This window comes from Aegilops tauschii, chromosome 4 (assembly GCF_002575655.3).
Source record: "Aegilops tauschii subsp. strangulata cultivar AL8/78 chromosome 4, Aet v6.0, whole genome shotgun sequence".
Lineage (NCBI taxonomy): Eukaryota > Viridiplantae > Streptophyta > Magnoliopsida > Poales > Poaceae > Aegilops > Aegilops tauschii.
The window spans coordinates 10,447,355-10,471,230 of record NC_053038.3 but is presented as its reverse complement, the minus strand read 5'-3'; the positions used below and the strand labels follow the sequence as shown (position 1 = coordinate 10,471,230).

General features: G+C 44.6%; 1 protein-coding gene across 1 annotated transcript; it reads left to right on the top strand.

Moving 5' to 3' along the window:
• Window positions 1-3,557: 3,557 nt before the first annotated feature.
• LOC109762222 (protein argonaute 12-like) lies at window positions 3,558-9,838 on the top strand. Its single transcript, XM_073497439.1, has 21 exons — window positions 3,558-4,012; window positions 4,644-4,843; window positions 4,936-5,082; window positions 5,223-5,383; window positions 5,490-5,599; window positions 5,911-6,081; window positions 6,168-6,284; window positions 6,438-6,545; window positions 6,631-6,702; window positions 7,056-7,178; window positions 7,253-7,427; window positions 7,519-7,640; window positions 7,713-7,850; window positions 8,264-8,406; window positions 8,482-8,544; window positions 8,631-8,694; window positions 8,859-8,994; window positions 9,094-9,167; window positions 9,293-9,387; window positions 9,495-9,526; window positions 9,675-9,838. The coding sequence occupies exons 1-21, from the start codon at window positions 3,764-3,766 to the stop codon at window positions 9,836-9,838; spliced, it is 2,664 nt and encodes an 887-aa protein (XP_073353540.1). The 5' UTR covers window positions 3,558-3,763.
• The last annotated feature ends 14,038 nt before the right edge of the window (window positions 9,839-23,876 follow it).

The window sequence follows — 23,876 nt, the reverse complement described above, 5'->3', positions numbered from 1 at the left end:
TGTCACCATGGATCTTGGTGATCCTGAAATCGAGCAAGACAATATGGACATTTGGGTCCTTGTTGATACGCCTCCAATTCTACCGCTATGTGAGTTTCTCAAACATAGTTATTAGCTAATTTATATTGTTCATTTCAAAATAGTTGACAGCTTATTTCCATTGACAACTTATTTTCATTCTTCAAAGAATGTGCGGAAGATGGTAAACAAAACCTACTACACCGAAGGCTCCGAATTAACTTATCAGGAGAAAAATCATCTGATCGCACTTTGTACTGATCTTGAGAATTACAATATCTACAATCAAGCTCCTCAACATTATGGTCAATACGTGCCACTAGTGCACGTGTTGAACTACAGTAACTACTATGGAGATACCCTGATAAGATTTTTACTATTACGACATCCGTGCATCTTTTGCATACTTCTAAAACTAGTACATCATTGCTAACTATGAAGTTATTACTATGTTTTTCAACAGATAATTCCAGAGGATTGTGTGCCTCATTTGATGTATCAGAATGGTAGCCTTGATGTTTTGAACATACAGCCAGGTCATCCTACGAACCTCAACTGTCCATACCGGATTTCTAAAAGAAATGGAGACATGAAAATCAAAGAATGGAAAAAATGTATGGATAGTCGTAAGGAGGTTTTTGGAAGCAAAAGGAAGCGAAGCGCAAGAATTGGAGACAGGATGATCTCCATTCTCCATAATGGAGAGTCAGGGTCTATATTATTTTATCCTATTTTACCTTAAAGAGGGTATTTAGGTCCTACCTAATACTGATGATCATGTGCTAAGAACAATTAAGTAGGGTTGGTTCGATGACTATGAGGATGATGATTGTATGACTTGTTATTAATAACGAGTAGAAGTTGTATGATGATGATTAGTAGGACTTATTATTATGATGATGCATGATGCGAGCATGAAGAGTTATTATATATCAGTGGGTGAAATGAATATGGATTGGATTGAAGTGAAGGCAACATGCATGTGGTGCATGTCGAAAGTATAGTACTAATCCAAACTTGATCAAGTTAGGATTAGTATTACTTTCGACATGCACCACATGTTGCCTTCACTTTAATCTAAGCCATGTTTAGGCATAGCAGTAGCGTTGGTAAACCAAGCACGGAGATAAGAGAGGACACTTCTCTCTGTTAGCTAGCTAACACACCCTAAATTACCCCCTAAACCACCCCCTTTCAGAAAAAAAACAAAAACCCCAGCTGCTGACGCGTGGATGCCTATTGGTCCCGGTTGGTGCCACCAACCGGGACCAAAGGCCCTCCTGCCTGGGCTCGCCGCACCGGCCACGTGGAGGCCCATCTGTCCCGGTTCGTGTAAGAACCGGGACTAAAGGCCTAGGGTTTTAGTAACGACCCTTTAGTCCCGGTTCAAAAACCGGGAATAATGGGCCTTACGAACCGGGACAAATGGCCGTTTTTCTACTAGTGTGCCCTGGCCTCAAGAACCGGGACTGATGCACCATTTGGTCCCGGTTCGTGAGTGAACCTGGGATTAATGCCCTTACCCAGGCCTCAACCGAAGCCCTGTTTTCTACTAGTGAGTAGGGCATGGGAGACGACGACGCCTTGAGTCCCGTGAGCCGGCTCGTGTCCCATGCCTACTCTACCTTGTCGGCGACCAGACCAACACTCTGCGAAGCGCAGCCTGGTGCCGGACATGGCCACGACAGAACTGGGCGAGCTCCAGCTAGATTAGGTTTCACGTTGTTGCATGTAAAAATATGAATTTGAGGTGTCTGGTTGTAGAATCAAATATTTGAGATGTGATCGGCCAATGTCCGCGGACGTGCCCAAGGGCGTTCTCAGGCATTTGAGAGGCCAGATTTGTCCGTCGCGGCTGTAGATGCTCTAAGTGAATATGGCCATGGCATGTCACTGCATCTCAGTCGCTCACTAAGGGTATCTCTAATTGATCTCTTGTAATTTAGACGAGCAAATGACAAAATATCTCTTAACTCCATATATTTGCTCCTCTAAAAAAGTGTGGTTCCTAATCTATCCTCTAAACTTCATTCTTTTTTTCCCAAACCTTCCAAAATTTAGTTTTAGTTTACACTACATTTCAACTACATATTTGCACACATATTAAAATTTCACACAATTAAGGTTCACACAACTCACAAATATTACTAATTCAGAATTTACAAACCCTAATTATTCAATTCCAAACACATGGAAGGGTTCAAATGAATAAAAGAGCATGATAAAAACAAACTTGCCATGTTTCAAAAAGGTAAATGACCATGTTCTAAAAATTATTCATCATGGTCAACTAAAGTAAGTGACCAGGACGGCAGCTGATCTCCTCCGCGTAGACGCGGGCGTCGCAGTGGATCTGGTCAAGAGAGAGGAGGCCTCGTCACCCGCCGGGTGGTGCGGGGAGCATGTGCCGCACACGCTCCCACGATGCGAGGAGGGCTCCTGAACAGCTCTGCTGGGCGTGTTGCGCGCCGACCGCCGTAGCATCATCCCACTGCCCTTGAGCTCGCCGCCGTACTCCTCGCCATCACGCGTCGGCCACCGCAGCTCGGCGGAGAAAGTCGGCCAGGATCGAGCTAATTGGGGATCCCAGAGAGAGGAAATGATGGAGGGTGTGTGTGTGTGTGGCGACCGCATCGTGGAGTGAGGGGAGAGGAAGTGGCGGGTGGAGGCGTTCGCCCGTTCGGCCTTTGGATCGAACGGATCTTGGCATCAAGATTAAGTATGCCGGATCGAAGGACGACGGATGCGTTCGCTCCAAACGGCGAAGTCGAGATAAAAACCCACGGCGAGGGTCTGTACGCACTTGCGGACATGTGCACTGCCACGTAAATAACCGAGGGCTTTCTCCATGGACTCGCTCTCCTAGACAAGTACTCCTACTAGTAGCACGATTTGGCTAGGATGGGCGACGTGGGCTGCATGCTTTGCTAGGCCGCCCCGCGCCCCGATAATTCTTCATCATTGCCTCCGCTGCAGCAGCGTGCCCTTAATGGCGATTAGACGTGACGGCGGTGCGAGAACGTGCCCCCGGCCGGCCGGTTGCGCGCGCGCCGGCTCGAAAGATCTCCTCGTTCCGCGAGCGCGCAAGGGGAGGAGAATGCGATGAGACCCCGGTCGCGCCGCTCCGGCTCCGCTCCGAGTTACTGACACGCGGGCTCCACATGTCACCGCCGTTTCTCTTTCCCCGATACATCTCCGAGCCCGTCTTTTCTATTCTATATAGCGTCGTCGTCCAAGCCGCTTGAGCTTCGTACGTTCTCTTCTGCCAACTCCTTGGGTAGGGTTTGCTCCTAGCCTGTCCATGTCTTCGCGAGGCGGAGGCGGCCGGCGCGGCGGCCACGGCCGCGGCGACGAGTCGTCCGGAGCGCAGGAGGGTGGCCGCGGTCGGGGCGATGGCGCCGGCCGAGGGAGGGGCCGAGGAGAGGAGGCCGGGGGCGAGCGCGGCCGCGGAGGACATGGCCACGCGCCGCGCGGTCGCTCCGGAGATCAGGAGCCACCTGGAGGACGCGGCGGGGACGGCCGAGGGAGGGGCCGAGGCGGCGAGCGCGGTGGCCATCGCGACGACGCGGCGAGAGGCCGAGGTGGTCGAGGCGCCTCGCAGCCTGCTGCTGGCGGGCGGGGTGGCGTCCCCGCGGTGGGGGAGCACGACCCGCGTTACGGTGGCACTGGACCTGGCGGAGCCGGCCAGCCAGTGGCGGCCCCGACGGCGACGGTGGAGGTGCTGGGTGCCGAGGTGGAGCGGAAGATGGTGCTAGCTAAGGCCGCAGGCGAGCGGCCGTCGTCGTCCTCCTCGGCCCCGGCTGCAGCGGAGGAGCAGCGGAGGGTCGCCATGGAGCCTCGGGTGCCGGCGGCGCCGGCCAATCTGCCGCCGGTGTCGAGCAAGGCGGAGAAGTTCCCGGCGCGGCCGGGGTTCGGCACCATCGGGAGGAGGTGCCGCGTCCGCGCCAACCATTTCCTCGTGCAGGTCGCCGACAAGGAGATCTACCATTACGATGTACGTATGCTCGAACCCGTTCGGTGATGTTGGTAAATGTTCATTCATGCATGGATCTTGTGAATTGAATTCGTTGTAAGCTGTATTTTGAACCATCAAGTGGATTTGGATCAAAATAGAACCAATCACATGTTTATGTCGAAGCTAATACAAATGTTAGTAAAGAGACAAACAGATACCAAAATCAGGCAACTTATGGTAACAAGTTTCATGCAAATTTTAAGGTTTCGCCTTCAAAAGTGGGTTAATAATTTGATTTCTGCAAGCACATGAGCATGGTTAATTTTCACCTTCAAAAGTAGGTGAATAATTTGATTTCTGCAGGCACATCATCATGGTTAATTTTGACCTTCAAAAGTGGGTGAATAATTTGATTTCTGCAAGCACATGAGCATGGTTAATTTTCACCTTCAAAAGTGGGTGAATAATTTGATTTCTGCAAGCACATGATCGATCATGGTTAATTTTCACCTTCAAAAGTGGGTGAATAATTTGATTTCTGCAAGCACATGATCGATCATGGTTAATTTTCACCTTCAAAAGTGGGTGAATAATTTGATTTCTGCAAGCACATGATCATGGTTAATTGTTAATTCTCAGTATGATAACCATGCATCTTCCTGTTGCGCAGGTGGCAATTGATCCGGAAACGAGGTCTCGCGGATGGAACAGATCAATAATCAACAAACTAGTTAAATTGTACAAGGAACACTTGGACGGTAGGCTGCCTGTTTATGATGGAAGAAAGAGCCTATATACCGCTGGTGCACTGCCATTCAAGAACAAAGTATTTGTCGTCAAACTTGCCAATGCCGCGAAAGGGAATAAACGGTAGGACAAAAACATTCCAGTCTTCCTTTTTGTCATCAAAACCTGCTTGTTCATGTAATGGTTTTTACATTGTACTCATTCCTGTATTTTAGCGAGGAGGAATACAAGGTGACCGTCAAGCTTGCTTCAAATCTGGATATGTACAGCCTTCGGCAGTTTTTGGCTGGTAGAAGCAGGGATGTGCCACAAGACACTATCCAAGCTCTCGACATCGCCTTAAGGGAGTGTCCCACAACAAAGTAATTTCTTATATTTGATACTTCCTTGATGTGGAGTAGTAAAGGAAGTATCGCATTGATACTTCCTTGATGTGGAGTAGAAATTTTTCATTGTTTAAGTTCCCCTATTTTCATTCCTTATATTTGTAATTCAACATTTTGTTTGCATCTTCTTTAAATTGGAACAGGTATGTATCGATCTCTAGATCATTCTTCTCTCAGTCATTTGAACATGGTGGCGCAATTGGCAACGGTGTTGAATGCTGGAGGGGTTATTACCAAAGCCTTCGCCCCACACAGATGGGTTTGTCACTAAATATCGGTACGGCTGTACCTAAACTGTTCCTAGTGTCATGAAAGTGTTTCTTAATTTTGTAGTCCCTTAAAAAATCCTGTCACTAATATTTCTCATTCGATTTTATTCTCAGATATTTCCGCAACAGCATTTTACAAGGCCCAAGCAGTGATGGACTTTGCAGTCGAATATCTGAATATCCGAGATGCTTCAAGGCCCTTGATTGATCAGGATCGTATTAAGGTATGAATGGTGATATCTTATTTTTCTCACCTTTTTTTATGTCTACCAATCTAACTGTTGCATTTTTTTTTTCTTTTCTGCTTTATAGTTGAAGAAAGCCCTTAGAGGTATCCGGGTTGAAGCCACTCATCGGACTGATAAAACCATACGCTACAAGATCACTAGCTTATCCTCAGCTCCATTGAAGGAATTAATGTATCTATTCACTTTTATACGCTGTTTCCTGAATGCACTTTCTTTAAATTTTCATGTAGTCATATAACACTGTAAATTAATTGTGGTTATTGATAGTGACCAGGGGTAGAAACTAGCTCAATTACAACTTTCCGATGATCATTTGCTACTGCAGGTTTGATCAAGATGGTGTGCGCGTATCAGTTGTCCAGTACTTTAAGAAGCAATATAATTACTCTCTCAAATATATCAATTGGCCATGCCTTCAAGCTGGTAGTGATAGCAGACCGCTATATTTGCCTATGGAGGTGCTTATGATCTTCTTTTGTGACACTTTAAGTTTGCCTTTAGTTTTTGTAGTTAAATCAATAGTGTGTACATATGATTTCTTCAGGTTTGCAGCATAGTTGGGGGACAAAGATATTCACGGAAGTTGAATGAACGCCAAGTTTCAAGCATACTAAAGATGGCATGTGAAAGACCAGCTCAACGGGAGAGCAGTGTTCTAGAGGTGAATTTTAGCCCTTAATGTCATTTACTGCAGACTTTGTATCTGTAGGATAGCACGAGCGTGCAGTTTTATGTTTTGTATTGCTCTTATATCCATATTTGTATTCATTTGATTTGAGGATATATGATCTGTTCCCTTTTTTTATGTTCTCAGGTTGTTAATAGGAATAATTATGGCAATGATGACTATTCGAAAGAATTTGGCATGAAAGTCATGAACCAACTTGCATTGGTCGATGCTCGTGTACTACCTTCCCCAAGGGTAACTGCTTCTGAACAAAATGACCGCATTACTGTTCTTACATTATTTTATATTTATTTGACCTCTTTAATATTTCTCTTGTTAGCTTAAATATCATGACTCTGGACGGGAAAAAGTATGTAATCCTTCAGTGGGACAATGGAACATGATAAACAAGGTATTATACATTTATACCCTATACCATATTCCTTTTTAGTGACATAATTTCATTTCGGCAACATTGTTACGCTCAGTGTTTATGTTTAGTATTATCAATATCAGTTTGGTCTTGCATGTTATTTAGCACTAACATGTAAGTGGAGAACATGTCGGTCTCTAAACTTTTTGGTATGTAAGTTATGATTGTATGTATTTTTTCCATTGTTATATTTATGATATAATGCATTGAAATGACTGTATATACTTTTTTGCCTGGCTGTTTGTACTTGTAGCGATGTTTTTATATCTTATGTCTATTTCATTTGCTTTCTGCATCAGTCTTAGTAATACTAATTTCGTTGTTTTTCCCAGAGAATGGTGAATGGAGGATCTATCAACCATTGGGCATGTCTAACTTTTGCCTCTCGTCTTCACCCAAATGACATTGGCATGTTTTGCCGCGATCTGGCTCACATGTGCAATAACATTGGCATGGTAACCTTCTTTTCTTCTGGAATGAACTTCTGCTGCTAGCATATATACTGACTGAATAAATTTTCCTGTTGTAGGAAATGAACATGGAACCATGCGTGAATATCACACAAGCTCGCCGTCAGGACACTGTGGAGTCTGCAATCAGAAATATCCATAGGCATTCTGCAGAAGTGCTCACTAAGCAAGGTCTAGAAGGGAAGCAGCTTGAATTATTGATCATCATATTACCTGATATTAGTGGTTCTTATGGTATGCTCTATGAATTGATTCTCTGAGCTGATATCTGACTATTTTAAAATAGAAATCAGTTTTAATTCCAAGTTTCTGCCATCTAATGCAGGAAAGATAAAACGGCTCTGTGAAACCGAGCTTGGAGTAATAACTCAGTGCTGCTTACCCAAGAATGTTCAGAAGGGTGGGAAACAATACCTTGAAAATCTTTCTCTGAAGATCAATGTTAAGGTATGAATCAATTGCTAGCTGCTTGACAATCAGGCCTGCGAAATGCTGAGACCTTTGCTGTTTTATGATTAGGTCGGAGGTCGGAATACAGTACTTGAAGATGCTTTGTACAAGAGGATACCCCTTCTGACAGACGTGCCTACGATAGTTTTCGGAGCTGATGTTACCCACCCAGCTGCTGGAGAAGATGCATCTCCATCTATTGCAGCAGTATGTCATTCTGCTCTCTCTCATCATGTCAAGTTTGTTAATTTGCAGTCTGCTTATATTTGACAAGAGACGGTCAGAGTCGGATGCACTAATTAATAGCGCTCAACTTCCGTTTCTATTTTTTTACACTTTTTATCAGTACCATCTGTATTGGAAGTTTGTAATAGCTTTGCATTTTCGGTAACAAAAGGAGCGATACGTGAGAACAAAAGTAGCGATATTCATTGTAAACGCTGCTAAGCTTTTACTTGTGCTTCAAAGGAGAAACGTACTACCTATCTATTTTTTCATTTTACTTTGTGTGGCTAGTACAGATCCTCTCTTTCTGTTTGCCGTCTTGGCACCATACTATGAATAACGCATGATAGAATTTGGAGTTCTGGAACTAAGGCTTCTACATCCTCACATTGTAGGTTGTTGCATCTATGGATTGGCCAGAAGTAACAAAATACAAATGCTTGGTCTCTTCACAAGGCCCTAGGGAAGAAATAATTGCCGACCTTTACACAGAAACAATGGATCCACAAAAGGGACGTGTTGGTGGTGGCATGATAAGGTAATGCAAGATACGGAAGTATTTGCCTAGTTTTCCTTTTTGCAACAATAACATTGAATTCTTGAAATTTTGCAGGGAGTTGCTTCTCTCTTTCTACAGAGCAACTGGATGCAAGCCTCACAGGATTATATTTTATAGGTTTGTAAAGCGTGCAGTCTTTGTTTTTCCAAGAATCGTTTCTTAGTCTCTGCTTAATACTGATTACTGAATCATCTAATATGCAGAGATGGTGTTAGTGAGGGTCAGTTCAGCCAAGTGTTGCTTTATGAAATGGATGCGATTCGCAAGGTTCTTCTCACCCCCTTTGACCCTCTCCATATAACGCCACATTGGTCCTTTATTTTCCGTTTCAACATTCTGCGGGCCTGATTCCCTAGCAGCTAGTGATTAATTCATACCGTAACATTGTAATTTCTAATTTGTTTGCTACACCATGTTCTTCTTGCTCCCAGGCTTGTGCTACTTTACAGGCTGGTTACCTCCCACCAGTCACATTTGTTGTTGTGCAAAAGCGGCATCACACTCGCCTATTCCCTGAAAATCATCGTGCGCGGGATCTGACGGATAGAAGTGGGAATATCCTACCTGGTTAGTTAGCATAATATGTGTACGACCTGGTAGATTTTACGTACCAAAGTGTGTTCCAGTAATAACAAGATTAAAGCATCAAGTGTGCTTTGTCCTCAGGTACTGTTGTTGACACAAAGATCTGCCATCCTACTGAGTTCGACTTTTACCTCTGCAGCCATGCTGGTATTCAGGTAATGTTGCATGACTCACATTTCTGCTTAGTCCCATGATACTTCTAATGAATTGGGCAAGTCTTTCATGATAACATGGTACTCGACTTGATACTGAAGTCTCTCCTATGTTTTCCTTTGGACAGGGAACAAGCCGACCGACACATTATCATGTTCTTCTCGACGAAAACCGTTTCAGTGCTGACGCCCTGCAAACCTTGACCTACAACCTTTGCTATACGTAAGCTGCTCGGCCATTTCCCTCCTTGATGAATGATGCAAAAGCATAATACTGTTGTGTTCCCTGTTTTCTGACCTTTTGTCTTTATGATGATTTCTCACTTGCAGCTATGCCCGGTGCACGCGTTCGGTATCTATAGGTATGCGTTTAATCCACAGTGTACAAGTCTTCATATCAGCTTGCACTTGCAGGAATGTTCATGGTGTCAGGATCTTAGGCAGTAGTGATGTATTTTCAGTTGCTACTCTAAATTTTCTGCTGATTTTGCTTTCTTGCTGCTGTGACAGTTCCCCCAGCATACTACGCGCACCTGGCAGCCTTCCGCGCGCGCTATTACATGGAAGACGAGTTCTCGGACGGGGGCTCGTCGTCTGCCACGGCCCGGTCCGCGCCTGCGAGGCAGCTCCCGAAGATCAGGGACAGTGTCAAGGAGTTCATGTTCTACTGCTGATGTATGTATGCGTGGCTGATCCCTTGCTTGCTCGAACTACGTACGGTCTCCATGCCTTTTGCCTAGGAGTTGATGGTTGCTAGCGCCTCATCGATGCCTTTTGTGGTTTGTGAAACTTCTAGTGGTTTAATTAGTAGGGCGTGTTGCCTGCAAGAACTGTAGCTTTAGGGGTATATTTTGTGGAAAACACTTGTACCAATCTCTATGGAATGCTGTTGTCGGGCTTGGAAGTTACATAAGTTGTCGACGTGCGTCTGTTGTCATTTTTGTTTGAGAGAGATCGACAGAGAACAATCGAGAGGGTTGTAAAGTGAATCAAGTACTAGTCTTTATTGATAGTGTAGGATCCTTTACATACAACATGTACAGACGTCTCCAAAGGAGACGACGGTTCCAAGAGGCGACGCTCCAGGGAGAAACCGTTGTGACGGTTCCCACATCCTGCAATTACATGCACGGGGAGAGCGGGGATTATCCCCTAATTAACGATGAGTTAATTATTCTTAACACTCCCCCTAATCACCGCTTGACTGCATTAAGATCCATTATCTTGATTAAATTCTCCTCCAAAAACCCTGTGGGAAAAATATGAGGAGATAGTGTGCCAAAACTCCTTCAAATTCAGTGGGAAAAATAAGGAGAAAATGATGCAACATATAATGGTTATTGTCTCTTTTAACTCAATATGAGAAATCCATAGAGTTTAGAGAACAATAAATATGTCGTATATACTTTCCTAAAAACCCCGGTGGGGAAAACAGAAAGTATGGCATATGATCATGTGTTGATATTACCTCATTAAAAACCTTTATGAAAATTTGTAAAGTAAACTCATGAAGGGCAAAAGAGTATAATATGATGCATTGAACAGGAACAATTCAGGAAGATACTCCCCCTAATTCTTGCAAAATTCGAAGCCGTCACATACCAATTCCGTGAAAAGTTAGTAGAGACTTCATGAATAAATCAGTCACATGATTTAACTTGCAAGATATGCAATATAGCAATATTGCTTATTACGTAACCTGTTTGCATCCGGGCAACACAAGACACATAATCGTTGAGATAATGGTTGATGAATGTAGCCACGAGGTCTGTTTCGAAGACTCTTCATGAGAGGGCTACCACACTTAGTAGGAACACTAATCTTGTCTACGATCTGACATAGTAGGGATCTGATCGATGTATCCAATGATATCGGTGTTCACATTTCTGTGAAACTGAAAAACCAGGACAAGATTTTTGATGCATTGGAGATATCTAAAGATATTTTTGAGTACCAACCAATTGTGTTTGGTGGATACAATGGCATTATGGAAAGTTGAGTACCAACCAATTTGTCCACAATAAATTTCTCCAATATATTATGGATATAGACAATATAGTATACCATAATGTATGAATGAAGGTGCTCAAGTTGTAGTAACGAGCGGTGTTTTGGTTTACCCAAATCCTTCATTTTAAAGTCCGTCATTTAGATGATTACATGTGTCGTCGTTGCAGACACACAAACATGGATAATCATCATTGTAGGAGTAATCCTTGTGTATAAAGATCTCACTACGTCAGTTGTACAATATGTACTGACAATAATAAGTCGTATGGTGACTTACTGAATTTACACAATGTATGTTGCATTTTGTATTTCGATTCAGAATTGAGATTCCACCGGGAATCAATCATATATCTCTGAATCTAGTGATCCACATGGATATGTAATCACTACATCTATCAACTGCAGAGATAGATGATTTTGTACTGCCAATGATATAAGTTATCGGAATGAGATTCCACCTCTGGAGAATAGTTGGGTATCTGCGTGAACCCTTGTGCTACAATACTTGCTCTTTGTTTCACCACCTCGTTGTTCTCAATTCTGTTTCCAGAAGAAAACTGGTGTAGGTATTGCTTATGAATACCGTCTCATTATTGAGCAAGATTATTTCTACCTAGATTATACACTTTGCTTGAGTTCAGTCCGAGTGTTGTTCACACTTTGCCATGGCCATGGTCTTTGGATCTGAATCACTTGAAAGATTATTTTAATCTAGTTGAGAAATGTATGTCGACAATTGTAGACTTCCGTTTGTATGTTTCTCCAGAATTTATATATCAATATATAGTTGATGGAAATATCGTTACCCATAGTGACTGCTCGCGATTTCCCAATGCGATTGAGTCGGGTATTCCGACGTCCCGGTCATTTTGTGCACTATGACCTGGGTTGGTGGAGGTTTCCCGTCCAGTGGATGTATACTACCCATCAGGTGTCTGTCAACGTGAAGTTGACTTGCATTTACTGATTCACAGGCCTTGATATCCTTGCCTTGCGAGAAGCTGAATCCTGATGTACTATTGCCGTACTTCTCCCCCTGTTGCTTTGAACGGGGAGTTGAGTGGTTTTAGTTGGTACCTCCACTCTTTCAGACGTACTATTGCAGGATTGTGTGACACCTTTGTAGTCAGTAAATGAATCTGGCAGGTTATTTACAACGTGTTGCAAATCTTCTGAACGCATAGTTTAGATCTTTGAGTACGTGGATTTGAGGCAGAAATGTGTTGAACATTCCACTAATTTCCCGGTATTCTTTATGGTACTTGAAATCTCCCCCTAATGCCTGGAAATGTTCCTCATTGAATCAGCATACTGGCCTTGAATAACTCCCCGTGCAAGGGGCTTGAGGTATTGACGAAAATACAGTTATTCCTCACATAGATCCCAACTATATGATGAGGGGCCAATGATGTATGCCGGGTAGTGATATAGGTATGCAACCGAATTACCGCAGATAGGAAATACTTGGTAGATATCCACATATCAAAGATAAGAGGGGAATAATATTATGCAGTTCTGTCATGAGCGTGTAAAACTGCATGACTCCAACGTAAAGTTGGTAAGTTGCAATTCCAAAGTAAAGATAATGCAATGCGCTTTAACTCTTTGGATATGATTCTACCAAACCATTTTGAATCTAGACATTAGGACAAATTGCTAAACTTCAATCCAAGGGCCATAAAGAAGGCACTCAAGGAGAATTCTGCAATGTTATCGGTTCGATTTGCTTGAAATCGATGTCAGGATAATGAGCCAATGGTTTCGTGTGAATAAAGCACACATTAAGACCATCATGTAGATATGCCTTTTAGAACCATGGAATACATGAATAGTCTAGTCAATGGATGGGAAGAGCCACTTACCTCAACTTGATGCATTCAAGGAGTCTGAGTGGTTCAACGTAGACTTTAAGGTGTGCGAGCCTTAAAATTAGCTTCCCTGTGTCACTTATAGTGCACATAAAATCCAAATGTTGTTAGAATTTAGCATCATAATAATCATAAACTATTGGAATTGCTGATAGTTTCGGTTTCAACCCAATATGTCTCGATGACAAAGGCGAGTATGGCAAGTTTGTCATGTACAAGACACTCTGGAAAACTATTTCGTACACAACATGTGCTACGGGTTGTGTCGTATGTGTAGTACAATCCAGATGATACACAAAGAATGTGCTTGCCATATCCGTTGCGTATGGTAAAGAGAAGTTATTTCTCTCTGTTGTCATCATAAGTTTCGCTATGGAAACTATTTTGACGGATACCTCCATAGTTTAGTAGGGTACGAGTTAAACCCGAGTACCCACAGGGATAGTAAATATGACTCGAGTTGAGCCAACAAATACCTCATCGCGTCTAGCGATTTTAAAATATCTCCTTTCTCTCAATGAGAGTGGAAACATTGGACTTCCCTGAGTATAGAGTTTGTGGTGCATATGTCCACAAAGCACATATTATTTTTCATCGGATTGACTCCCGTAGAAATCTATATATAGACATGAGGATTCTCAATATGAAAATCACTGTTAGATATATAGACATACAAATGTATTTGTACCATAGTGCTGATACACTATATTGTGATATACAATATATGACGATGACAACAATACTTGTGTTGTTGTTACAACATCGTAAATGGACATTAATAATATTGACCACTCAGGAGATTGAAAGACTATTCATAGTCTCCAAACATGTCGGTTGACGCATATTCGACCATCACATTCTCCGTGCTCATAGGGTCCCGTCACAGCTGGTGATGTCGGATTGAAGGTTGAAGTAAGATTCAAACCTTCGCCCTTGAGGTTCATTGTATCCCAGGAATTGCTGATGCAGAATAACTAGATGCTGAGATCTAAATCTAATGCCTTATGATTTATAAGACGCCATTTTCTGTTAGCGGTGTGATTCTGACCAGAGGTGCATCCGGAATTGCACACATTATCCCACGAGACACAAGAGCGATCATGATGTCCATGACCCAGATAGGGCAGTGGTGGCCATTGAGGGTGAATGCCTCAAACTCTATTGCCATATGTTACCTCTATGGGTAAACCAGAGATAATTAATTTACAACCAGTAAATTAAATACCATCATGGTAATGTTGCAAATTAATGGATATTTCAAGAAATTATCTTGAAACCATTAATGTGAATCTCAAATTGCTAAGCATGACACCTTGAAGATAATCTTCAAAATGAAGTAGATCTCGCAGCACTAGGAAGTATAATATGATACTCACTCCTGATGCCTTATGTCATGACTTAGTAAAATGCATGGGAGTGCACAATGTTGTGCAATCATAATGTCAAATATGATAAAATATAGGCTTTATCAGTAGTCATCGATAATCTGTGTAGGCAGTAGATCCATATGACTACCTTGTGATCCCAAGCATCAATTTGACGAAATCACTTTGAATTTTGCATTTGTATTTGCAAGGAATTGAAAATCTCAATTGCAAATAGAAGTATTAATCTCGACACGTGTTTAACATGGAAATAGATACATCATAGAAATATTCCAGAATACATCGTACTCAACGGAGAAACAGTACTATAGACGTACTGAATTTATCTTTGCAAGAGATGAGAAATCTCAATTGCAAATGAACGTAACTAATCTCAACACGTGGTAAACCTGGAAATATATTACATCAACTTAAGATCTGGAATACATCTCGGTACTCAATAGATACACACTACTATCGTAATGAATAGTAATGATGTTGCAAACTTGATGTTCAAGTGAAAAACTTGAATTGTATAGACCTCAAATTAAAATGAGATGATCTTGTATCAAGTTGCAAGATAATTCAGCGAGGTGAATTAATAATTTGCGAGAGAAAATTGATCTCAATCGCAATGAGATTGTTTTGCGAGAAAATGATAATTCTCAATCGCAAATCTATATTGTTGTGCGAGAAAACTTAAGCTCAATCGCGGAAAACTTGTTCTAGAATTTTAAAACTCAACAGAAAATGCATGTCAAGTATCAACATACACATATTTCTGGAATTTTAGAACTCAACAAAAAATACAGTAATTAACAGGGTCTAAAACAGGCAAATACTAGTAAATAGCAATGAAAAAAATAGCGTGCTACAGCAAAATAGCGCCGACCTCAAAATATGCTATTAGCGTGCTATATCATGCTATAGCGTGCTATTAGCGAGACGTTGTACACTGATATATTTAGCGAGACAATTCTCAAGATGCTAAAGCGTGCTATTAGCGAGGTTACAGCGTGCTATTTTTTTCAGTGGTAAATAGTACTGTTAGTATTGTTCAAAATTAGCCTGGACCACTGTTTTACCCATTTTGCAAATTTCGCAAAAACAGGGACCTGCATGCAAAAATGGCAAAGGGATAAGGTTGCCTCTACTCTCTCTCCTGTGCGGTTCCGCGATGGGGATTTTTCTAGCGCCGTCTCGAGCGGCCTCGAGGGCTCGCCGGAGAAAGGAGAGGGTGGATCTTGCCGTGCCGGAAGTCGCCGCCGCAGGGCGCTGGAAAGCGCCGTCACGGGCTTGAGACGCCCAGACGCCGCCGCTTCGGGCTGTGCGGAAGGCCGCCTGGTCGCTATGTCTTGCCGCGACGTGCCGCCGGAGAGCGCCATTGGTGGCGGCAGGACTCAATGCGGAGGTGTGATCCGGCGGCGCGGCAGGAGACGAAGCCGCTGGAGCCGGCGTCTTGGTCCAGCGGGGACTGAAACCAAGCGATGTCTCTTGCCGTGAATGCCTTCGTCCTTCGTCCAGCGTAAGGCAAGATTCTATTCATGGTAAAGCAAATTTGTGTAGCCATGAAGAAAATTGGAAAAAGTAGCACCTTGTTTCTCTGTAGCAATTAGTTGAAGTTGGTACTCCAATTTGCGTGGTGCTCGACTCTAGTCTCCGATTCTCTTCTTCTTCTTCCCATCTTGGAGTTTGTTCGTCGGATTTGCTGCCGCTCTCCATCGGGGACGGTGATATTCGCCCCGTTCTTCTCGTGTGGCATCTCTCTCGGGAGAGTTGTGCGCCTGTTTCCTCAGGCACGCGCACCGAAGGAAGTAGTTGCGGATGGCCGGACGAGAGTCGTGGCCTCGGACGCCACCTCCAGGGAAGGGCTCTCCACGCACATCCGCCAGGATGCGGCCTGGACGTGCGCCAAAGCCGTCGCAGGCAGGGCGCCGCTGGAGTCGCCGTGCGGGAGCGTGCTGATAACGTGTTTGAGAGAGAGATCGACAGAGAACAATCGAGAGGGTTGTAAAGTGAATCAAGTAGTCTTTATTGATAGTGTAGGATCCTTTATATACAACATGTACAGACGTCTCAAAGGAGACGACGGTTCCAAGAGGCGACGCTCCAGGGAGAAACCGTTGTGACGGTTCCCACATCCTGCAATTACATGCACCGGGAGAGCGGGGATTATCCCCTAATTAACGATGAGTTAATTATTCTTAACAATTTTGAAAGATCTTCACCTAGTTCGCTGTCGTGATGACGAGCCTGACATCCTTGCTTCTCGGCCACGGCTCGATCACGCATACATACGCACCCACTGCCGGCCTCGCGGTCACGGCAGCGTGCTATATATTCCGGCCGGAGTCTGAAGTCAGAGGCAGCCGTGGACTGGGGTGCGTGGCTGATAAGATGATTTGCGTCACACTAGTCAAACCCCTAACCTCGCCATCAGTCGTCGCCGCCGGTGTGAAACGCAGACGCACCGGACAGGAGGACGCCGGCCGGTGCGCTTATCCGGGCGAGGAGGGAAGCTCGTCGTCCTCGTGCTCGTCCCCGTCTATGACTAGTATTTCCAGTTATTTTGCTGGCGCGTAGCAGTTGGCTGGCTGCTTGTCCGAAGAAGATCCCAGAGGACTGACGAGCTGTGCGACTACTTGTCGCCGGAGAAAGTGACGGCCGGCGTCGCTGGCGGTGACTCGTCTCCGATAGAAATGGGCGTACCCTACGTGGTGTTGCTTCGCCTACCTCTTTTGGGTGGGCTTCCGGGGATGTGGGGAAGCTGCGTGTGCTTGACATGCATGCACTAGTTTGACAATGGGGTGGTTCAACTATTAGAGCATCTCTAGGGGCTTGTGTAAATTTGGTACTCTATATCTTCACATACATAATGGTGTAAAAAAATTTCATTTTAGACAACCTCAGTTTCTCAGTGGATTGACGACGCCGTGGGAAAAGTAGCTGTTGAAAATATAGCCGTTGGAGACGGTACCACCCCCCCCCCCCCCCCAACCGTATAAGGGCAGTATTGTCATTTGATTATAAGGTATATGTATACGAGATGTGATACATACAAGAGGTACATAGCAGATCGGCCGCCCCTCACACACCTTCGTCCTGGGCCTGGCCCATTATTCTTCTTATTTTTTTATCAGTTCTTCTTCTTATTTTAACCGTACAATAGTTCATGTATTTTAATAAAAATAAAATGAAGTAAAGAGAAAAAAATAGATGGAAAACAGGACAAACAATAACCGAAAAAATAAAACAACAAATTTTAAAAATTGTTCATGTTTTGAAAGATGTTTGGAAATTGTTCATGTTTTGAAATTTTGTTCAAATTTCAAAAATTGTTACGTCAAATTCCGTACATAAATTCTATAAATATTCGGCATTTCAAAATTGTTCACATATTTTTTTCAGTTAGAGTTTCGAACTTTTTTTTTCAGAAAATATTTCTTATATGTGAACACTGTTGTGTCTTCTTATATATTTCGCACTATAAAATACTACAAGCGGCTGTGGGGTGAATTTGGCTCTAAGTGTGAGGTCTTGAGTTCAATTCATCACGAGGTATCCTTTTTCTTAATATTTTTACGTTGCTTATACTGGACGTGGCTTAATGGGCAGGCCTGTGCAATTTGTATACGAGGTCTCACGACGTACTTTTAAAAAGGACAATCTTACCCTTAATTATGAAGGGGTATGGGATAATCTGAGCCATCGATGTGTTTAGGGGGGTCTACCGAAGCAGAAGTGTATGTATGAGTTTTACACACTACCGGACTCGCCCTCTAAGCCGACGGCCATGGGCCGTCGGCATAGGCCATTTGCCGTCGGCTTAGGAATATGCCGACGGCAGCCGTCGGCATATCCCCGTCGGCATAGATCACGTCAGCATAGTCTTTTCAGACCGTCGGCATAGAAAAGCCGTCGGCATAGGCACATATGCCGACGGCTTCCGTACGGCCGTCGGCATATCATCGCCGTCGGCAGTGATTTTCACCTGACGGCACCGTCAAACGCGCTGACAAACCACAGGCTGCCATGTGGCAGAGGTATGCCGACGGCCATCTCTGCCATGTGGCAGCCTCTGGGAGCTCCTGGCAGCAGGGATATGCCGACGGCCAAGCCGTCGGCATAGATTTTCATCTGCATAGAAGCCGTCGGCATACCTCTGCCAGGTGGCAGCCACTGGGCAGCCCTGGGTATATCTATGCCGACGGCTTTGCCATCGGCATAGATCTGTGCTTTCCCCCCTGTTTTCTCTGTTTCAATTCATTTTGACAGCATTTCAAACCAGAAAATATGGGATTATGCAGAAATATGACAGTTCATCATCTAAACATACTCAAGATCATCATCATCATTTAAACATACTCAAGTTCATCATCTAAAGATCATCATCGGCGAAACTTCATGAACATAAGTAGTGCAAGACATGGAACATCATCATCGTCATCTAAAGAAACTAACAAGTAGGAACATGAAAGGTATGGCACGACGGCCACATGCAAGACCACCACAAATGAAAGGTGTCATCACCGACATCAGGCAAGACCACCGCCGCCAAGACCACCTCCGCCAAAACCACCACCGCCAAGACCACCTCCGCCAAAACCGGCACCGCCAAGACCAGCACCACTCTACCAGATCGGAGTGACTGGGGTTGACGAAGCAGGAGTCGAGCTACCGGTCCCCTACATGTTTGAGAGAAGATTCTAACGGTAAATATGATATGATAGTGTTGAATGAACGAGAACTAGTTTGTTAGTAGTTAGGCAAATGTACTAACCAGACTATCACTTCCTAGTGCCACCCATTCATCGAACGTGGGCATGTGTGGGGGTTCTCCCGCAGGTGGTGGTGGGGGTCCCATTTGTGGTGGATCCGTGCGATTACTCCAAGACGCAAACATAGCCTGGATGTTAGTTAAACAAGCAAACTAGAAGGTCAGAAGGAATGAAAGTGCAAAAATTTAGCTTGGTTTTAAGAGGAAAAAACTAACCGTCATCATCTGACGGTTGTAATCATCGTTTGCCTTCACTCGTTGCAAGTACTCCCGCATCTCGAGATTCCTATGCTCGACAAAGGCCTTATATGCCTACAAAATTTAGGTTGTTTTGAAGTGGGCAATGCTGAAAATAAACTGAGAAAGTTAGAGAGAAAGAAGATAAAGGGGAAGTACTTACAGCATGCTGGCGGGCTAAGGGAGGCTGCGAACGCCTCGTACTCTCTAACGGGCTCGGGTTGGTAGCCCGAAGCCGTGTGTACGAGACCGAGGGAGTGATCAAGCCATCAAAACACGGATACCAGCCATGGGGCTTCCCCTGGATGGCCGCCACCGCCGTGTCGTCGATCTGAGACTGGGCGACGTCAGGAACATCCGGATGCAACCTATGAAACTGCTGAGTGTAAGACTCCAGGTGCTCCTCGGTCTTGCCGTAGTACTGGCTCTCGCCGTCCTTGCGATCACTCCACTAGCGGACTAGCTTCCACGACTCAATGTCTGAGAGCGGCCTCTTCAACTTGTCCTCCTGCAACATCAAACAGAAGTTAGCCATACATAAAGAACATGACGGTAAACAAGAACAAAAATGCATCATGCATATAGATATACCTTCATGGCCTTGAAGCCCCAGTGGTTCCTGTTTCCTTGGCCGCGTGTCCTGTCTTTTCCACAGTTAGCCCGGGCCTTGCTGCTCTTGGCAGCAAACTCTGCATCGTCGCCTAGCCACATATCCACCAAACTTGCCCATCCGTCATCCTTTCCATAGAACCAACGAGGAATAACCTATGCAAATTTTGGAAGCATGACATGTGAGCACGAATCATATGATTGACTGCTTGAAACAATGAAAAGTCAGTAATAGTTACCTTCATGAACTGCTCCCTGTTCAAGGTAAGTCGTTGCCTCTGCGCTTGAGTTTTGGTCATCTTTCGATGAAGGTAGGTGTGGTAGTACTGCGAGACGGCAACCCAGCGCACCTCGTACTGCAACTGACGAGCTTTCTTCTTTGCAGCAGCAAGCAAGACCACGTCGGCTCTGGCCTTGTGCTCGTCAAGAACTCTATAGAGTTGCTGCAATCATGCATAAATCAGAAGAAAACAAGGCATGAGTTGAGTGATTCAATGATAAACTATGAACGAAACTGAAGACAAGTGATTCAGAAGAGAACTTACCCAAAATTTGGTGATCACGGCCTTAGCGGCCGTCCCGTACTCCGCGTGGCTGTAAGCCTTGTAGTGGGCCCAGCTCGTGGTCAAAACCCGCAGCTCCGGGTCCCTATCTGGCCGCGGGCAGAACAGGCCCGGCCAAAACTCCTTCAACAGGACAGTGATAAGGCCGTTCGGTTTACGACCCTTTCCGTGAAGGATCCAGTTCCTGCAAAAGAATCAAAGGATTGGCATGTGTACAATAAGAAAATGTTGTCATGTGTTGAAAATATGATTGAGAGGCACTTACTTTGTCCCCGCAGGTTCAGTGAGCCACTTGTGCGCCTCGATAGAAGGTGGTGTAGGTACTCTGGCAGTACCACACAGCCACCCCTTCGGAGCACCCGGCGGCAAGTCACCCCACAACTTGGGGTCAACCTCCCCTCCACCACCCTCCTCACCCTCCTCCTCCTCCTCACCCTCCTCGGCCTCCTCCTCCTCGCCCTCCTCCTCCTCGCCATCAGGAACATACTCCTCCTCCTCAGACTCAAAAGGTGCCTCAGTATAGGAGGGCATCGAAGAAGACCCTCCTATTTCGGACACGGCCCGGAGTTTTTTTGCCCCGGGTGCCTCTCCCCCCACCTCCTCCTCCTCTAGGGGCTCTCCCCCCACCCCCTCCTCCTCTAGGGTCTCCTCCCCCGATCCCTCGACCTCCCTATGAGGTGTCATCATCGCGTAGTCGAGGGGGGGGGGGTGACCTTCTGGGCTCGTCCACTCCGAGTAAGTGATTTGAATTTGTCGAGGAAATCGGCGCTGCTGGACTTGCCCATGATTAGCAAACCTACATTAACAAGAGAATAAACAATTAGTAAGGATATCAAATAAACAAGCATATGGAAAAGAACATTAATAACAGAAGAGCACATATGAATCATCATTAAAAGAACTTACATTTTCTAGAACCCATATGAATCATCAGTATTGTAACCTATTTGTCGACCGGTCTCATCATCACTATCACGCATATCTTCTTCATTGTCTGACGGAGGTGGAGGTGGAGGATCTTCCTCATCGTCAGCGTCTTCATTTAACTTTTCAAGCATAGTTATGTCTCTTTGATTCACAACTGCCTCACCATCAATCCGTGCGTAGTCGTCATTTGGGTCCAGGTCAACATAACCCAAGTCATCATCCTCCTTGTTTCGGACCACGTCATCATGTTCCTCTTGAAAGAACACTCCCTCGTATGTCATGGGGTTTATGTTGTAGTAATCATCATCGTTCGGGTCCAGTAGCTTACCATGTGGCGACACCTTGAACACAACTTCCCAACCCTTTAGGTACTCTTTCTGGCATGGGTAAGGCAGATAATATACTTGTGTGGCCTGGGTAGCGGTGATAAAGAGATCAGCTCCGGCATAGACGGTTGATGGTTTAACTTCAATTAAACCAACATAAGGCATATGTCTCAGACCCTTTTTGGGGTCGAACCATCGGCATTTGAACACAGTGAGACTTAGGTGTTCGTGGCCACGTTTGAATGTAAGCTCGTATATTTTTCCTACCCTTCTGTAGTAATCTACTTTATTATCTCCTTCGGTGAAGACTCCGGTATTTATAGTTTTGGGATCAGGACGACTGTTCTGGTGATCCTCTGTATGGAAGCGATACCCATTCACATCATACTTTTCGCATGTCATGATGGCAGGGTCAAAACCCATGGAAACCCATCTCAATTCTTCATCCATTGATTCGTTCGGATCATTTCCCTACAAGTTTAATTAAAATTATAGGATGCATGAGTTTAATTGGAATTGTAGGGTGAAATGGGTAATAGGGAAGTGTGAAAATTTACTTTCTCCATGAACCACGCAACGAAATTTTTCCTTCCATCAGCACCCTTTCGGAGAAGAGCAAGTGCCTCCGCTTCAGTAGGAGGCAGCATTCCCGTCCACTCTTCATCAACGAATCGACTACAATAAGAAAGCAATATAAGAACTAGGCAAAGTGAACATAATGAATTGACTAAAATAATGGTGCAAGGGTATTACCTCATCCACTCATCCTCAACTTCCTTGATGTTGTGCAACATATAGAACATGACATCCTCCCACTCATCTCGTGGCATGATATAAGGTGTCGAGCATCCAGCCCTGCCACCTTGCCCGATGAATAGAGGCAGCTTGGGTTTATACTTGGGTTCTTCTGTATTGTATCGAGACACCTTATTGTTCAGCGTGGGAACATGGTCCGGATAGTACGCTGTCCTGAGGTCTGCCACCTCCTCTAGGATAACTGCCTCAGCTATGGAAGCTTCAATCTTAGCTTTGTTTCCACATTTCTGTCTCAGATGCTTGTTCTGTCTCTCAAGGCCATACTGCCAATGATTCTGCACAGGGCCCCTCAACAATACCTCGTTTGCGAGGTGCAAAATGAGATGTGTCATCGGAGTAAAGAAGCCTGGCGGGAAGATCTTCTCTAGCTTGCATATCAACTCCGGCGCCTTCTTATGCATTTCTTTTGTCATCTCAGGACATACTTCTTTAGCACAAAGCGTGAGGAAGAAATGGCTTAACTCCGCAAGCACACGCCAGACACGCTCGGGAACATATCCCTGAACCATTACCGACATAATCCGCTCAATCCATACATGATAGTCATGACTCTTGAGACCGGTCACTTTGCCCGTTGAAAGATTGACCCCCTTACTTATATTCGACGCATAACCATCAGTGAACTTCACGTCGTGTTTCAGCCACTTGAATGCCTCCATCTTATGATCCTTTTTAAGTACGAAGTCAGCATCTGGCTCGAACCAAGATTTTCGACTGCCTGTGGGAGACTGCATGTGTAGACGTGGTCTATCACAAATATTCTGTTGATCGACTCTAGCATTAACATTATCCTTTGTCTTATCAGGAATGTTGAGGATCCTGCGAAAAGGGACTCTGTGAAATTATTTTCGGTGTGCATCACGTCGATGTTGTATGGATGTTTGAGGTCCTTAAAATAGGGAAGCTGCGTGAAGGGGTAATGTGAGTCCAGTTGTGCGTCTCACCATATCCTTCAAAACATTTTTTCCCTTTACACTAGTAGAAAAAGGGTCAAATGTGAGACACATTAGTCCCGGTTTGCATTTGAGCCGGCACTAATGTGTCCATTAGTGCCGGTTCAAACGGCTAGGCAGGAGGAGATCTTTAGTACCGGTTCAGGGCGAACCTTTAGTACCGATTCATGCCACGAACCGGTACTAAAGAGGCTGGGGCCCGGCCAGCCCCTTCAATACCGGTTCGTGGCAAGAACCGGTAGTAAAGAGGTTGTGGCAGGCT

Bases quoted from the DNA above. Each gene is read 5' to 3' on its own strand.
- LOC109762222 (XM_073497439.1), top strand. From the start codon at position 3,764: ATGGTGCTAGCTAAGGCCGCAGGCGAGCGGCCGTCGTCGTCCTCCTCG. The intron at 7,641-7,712 runs GTATGAATCAAT...TTTTATGATTAG, and splicing joins CTCTGAAGATCAATGTTAAG to GTCGGAGGTCGGAATACAGT. The intron at 8,695-8,858 runs GTTCTTCTCACC...TCTTGCTCCCAG, and splicing joins AAATGGATGCGATTCGCAAG to GCTTGTGCTACTTTACAGGC.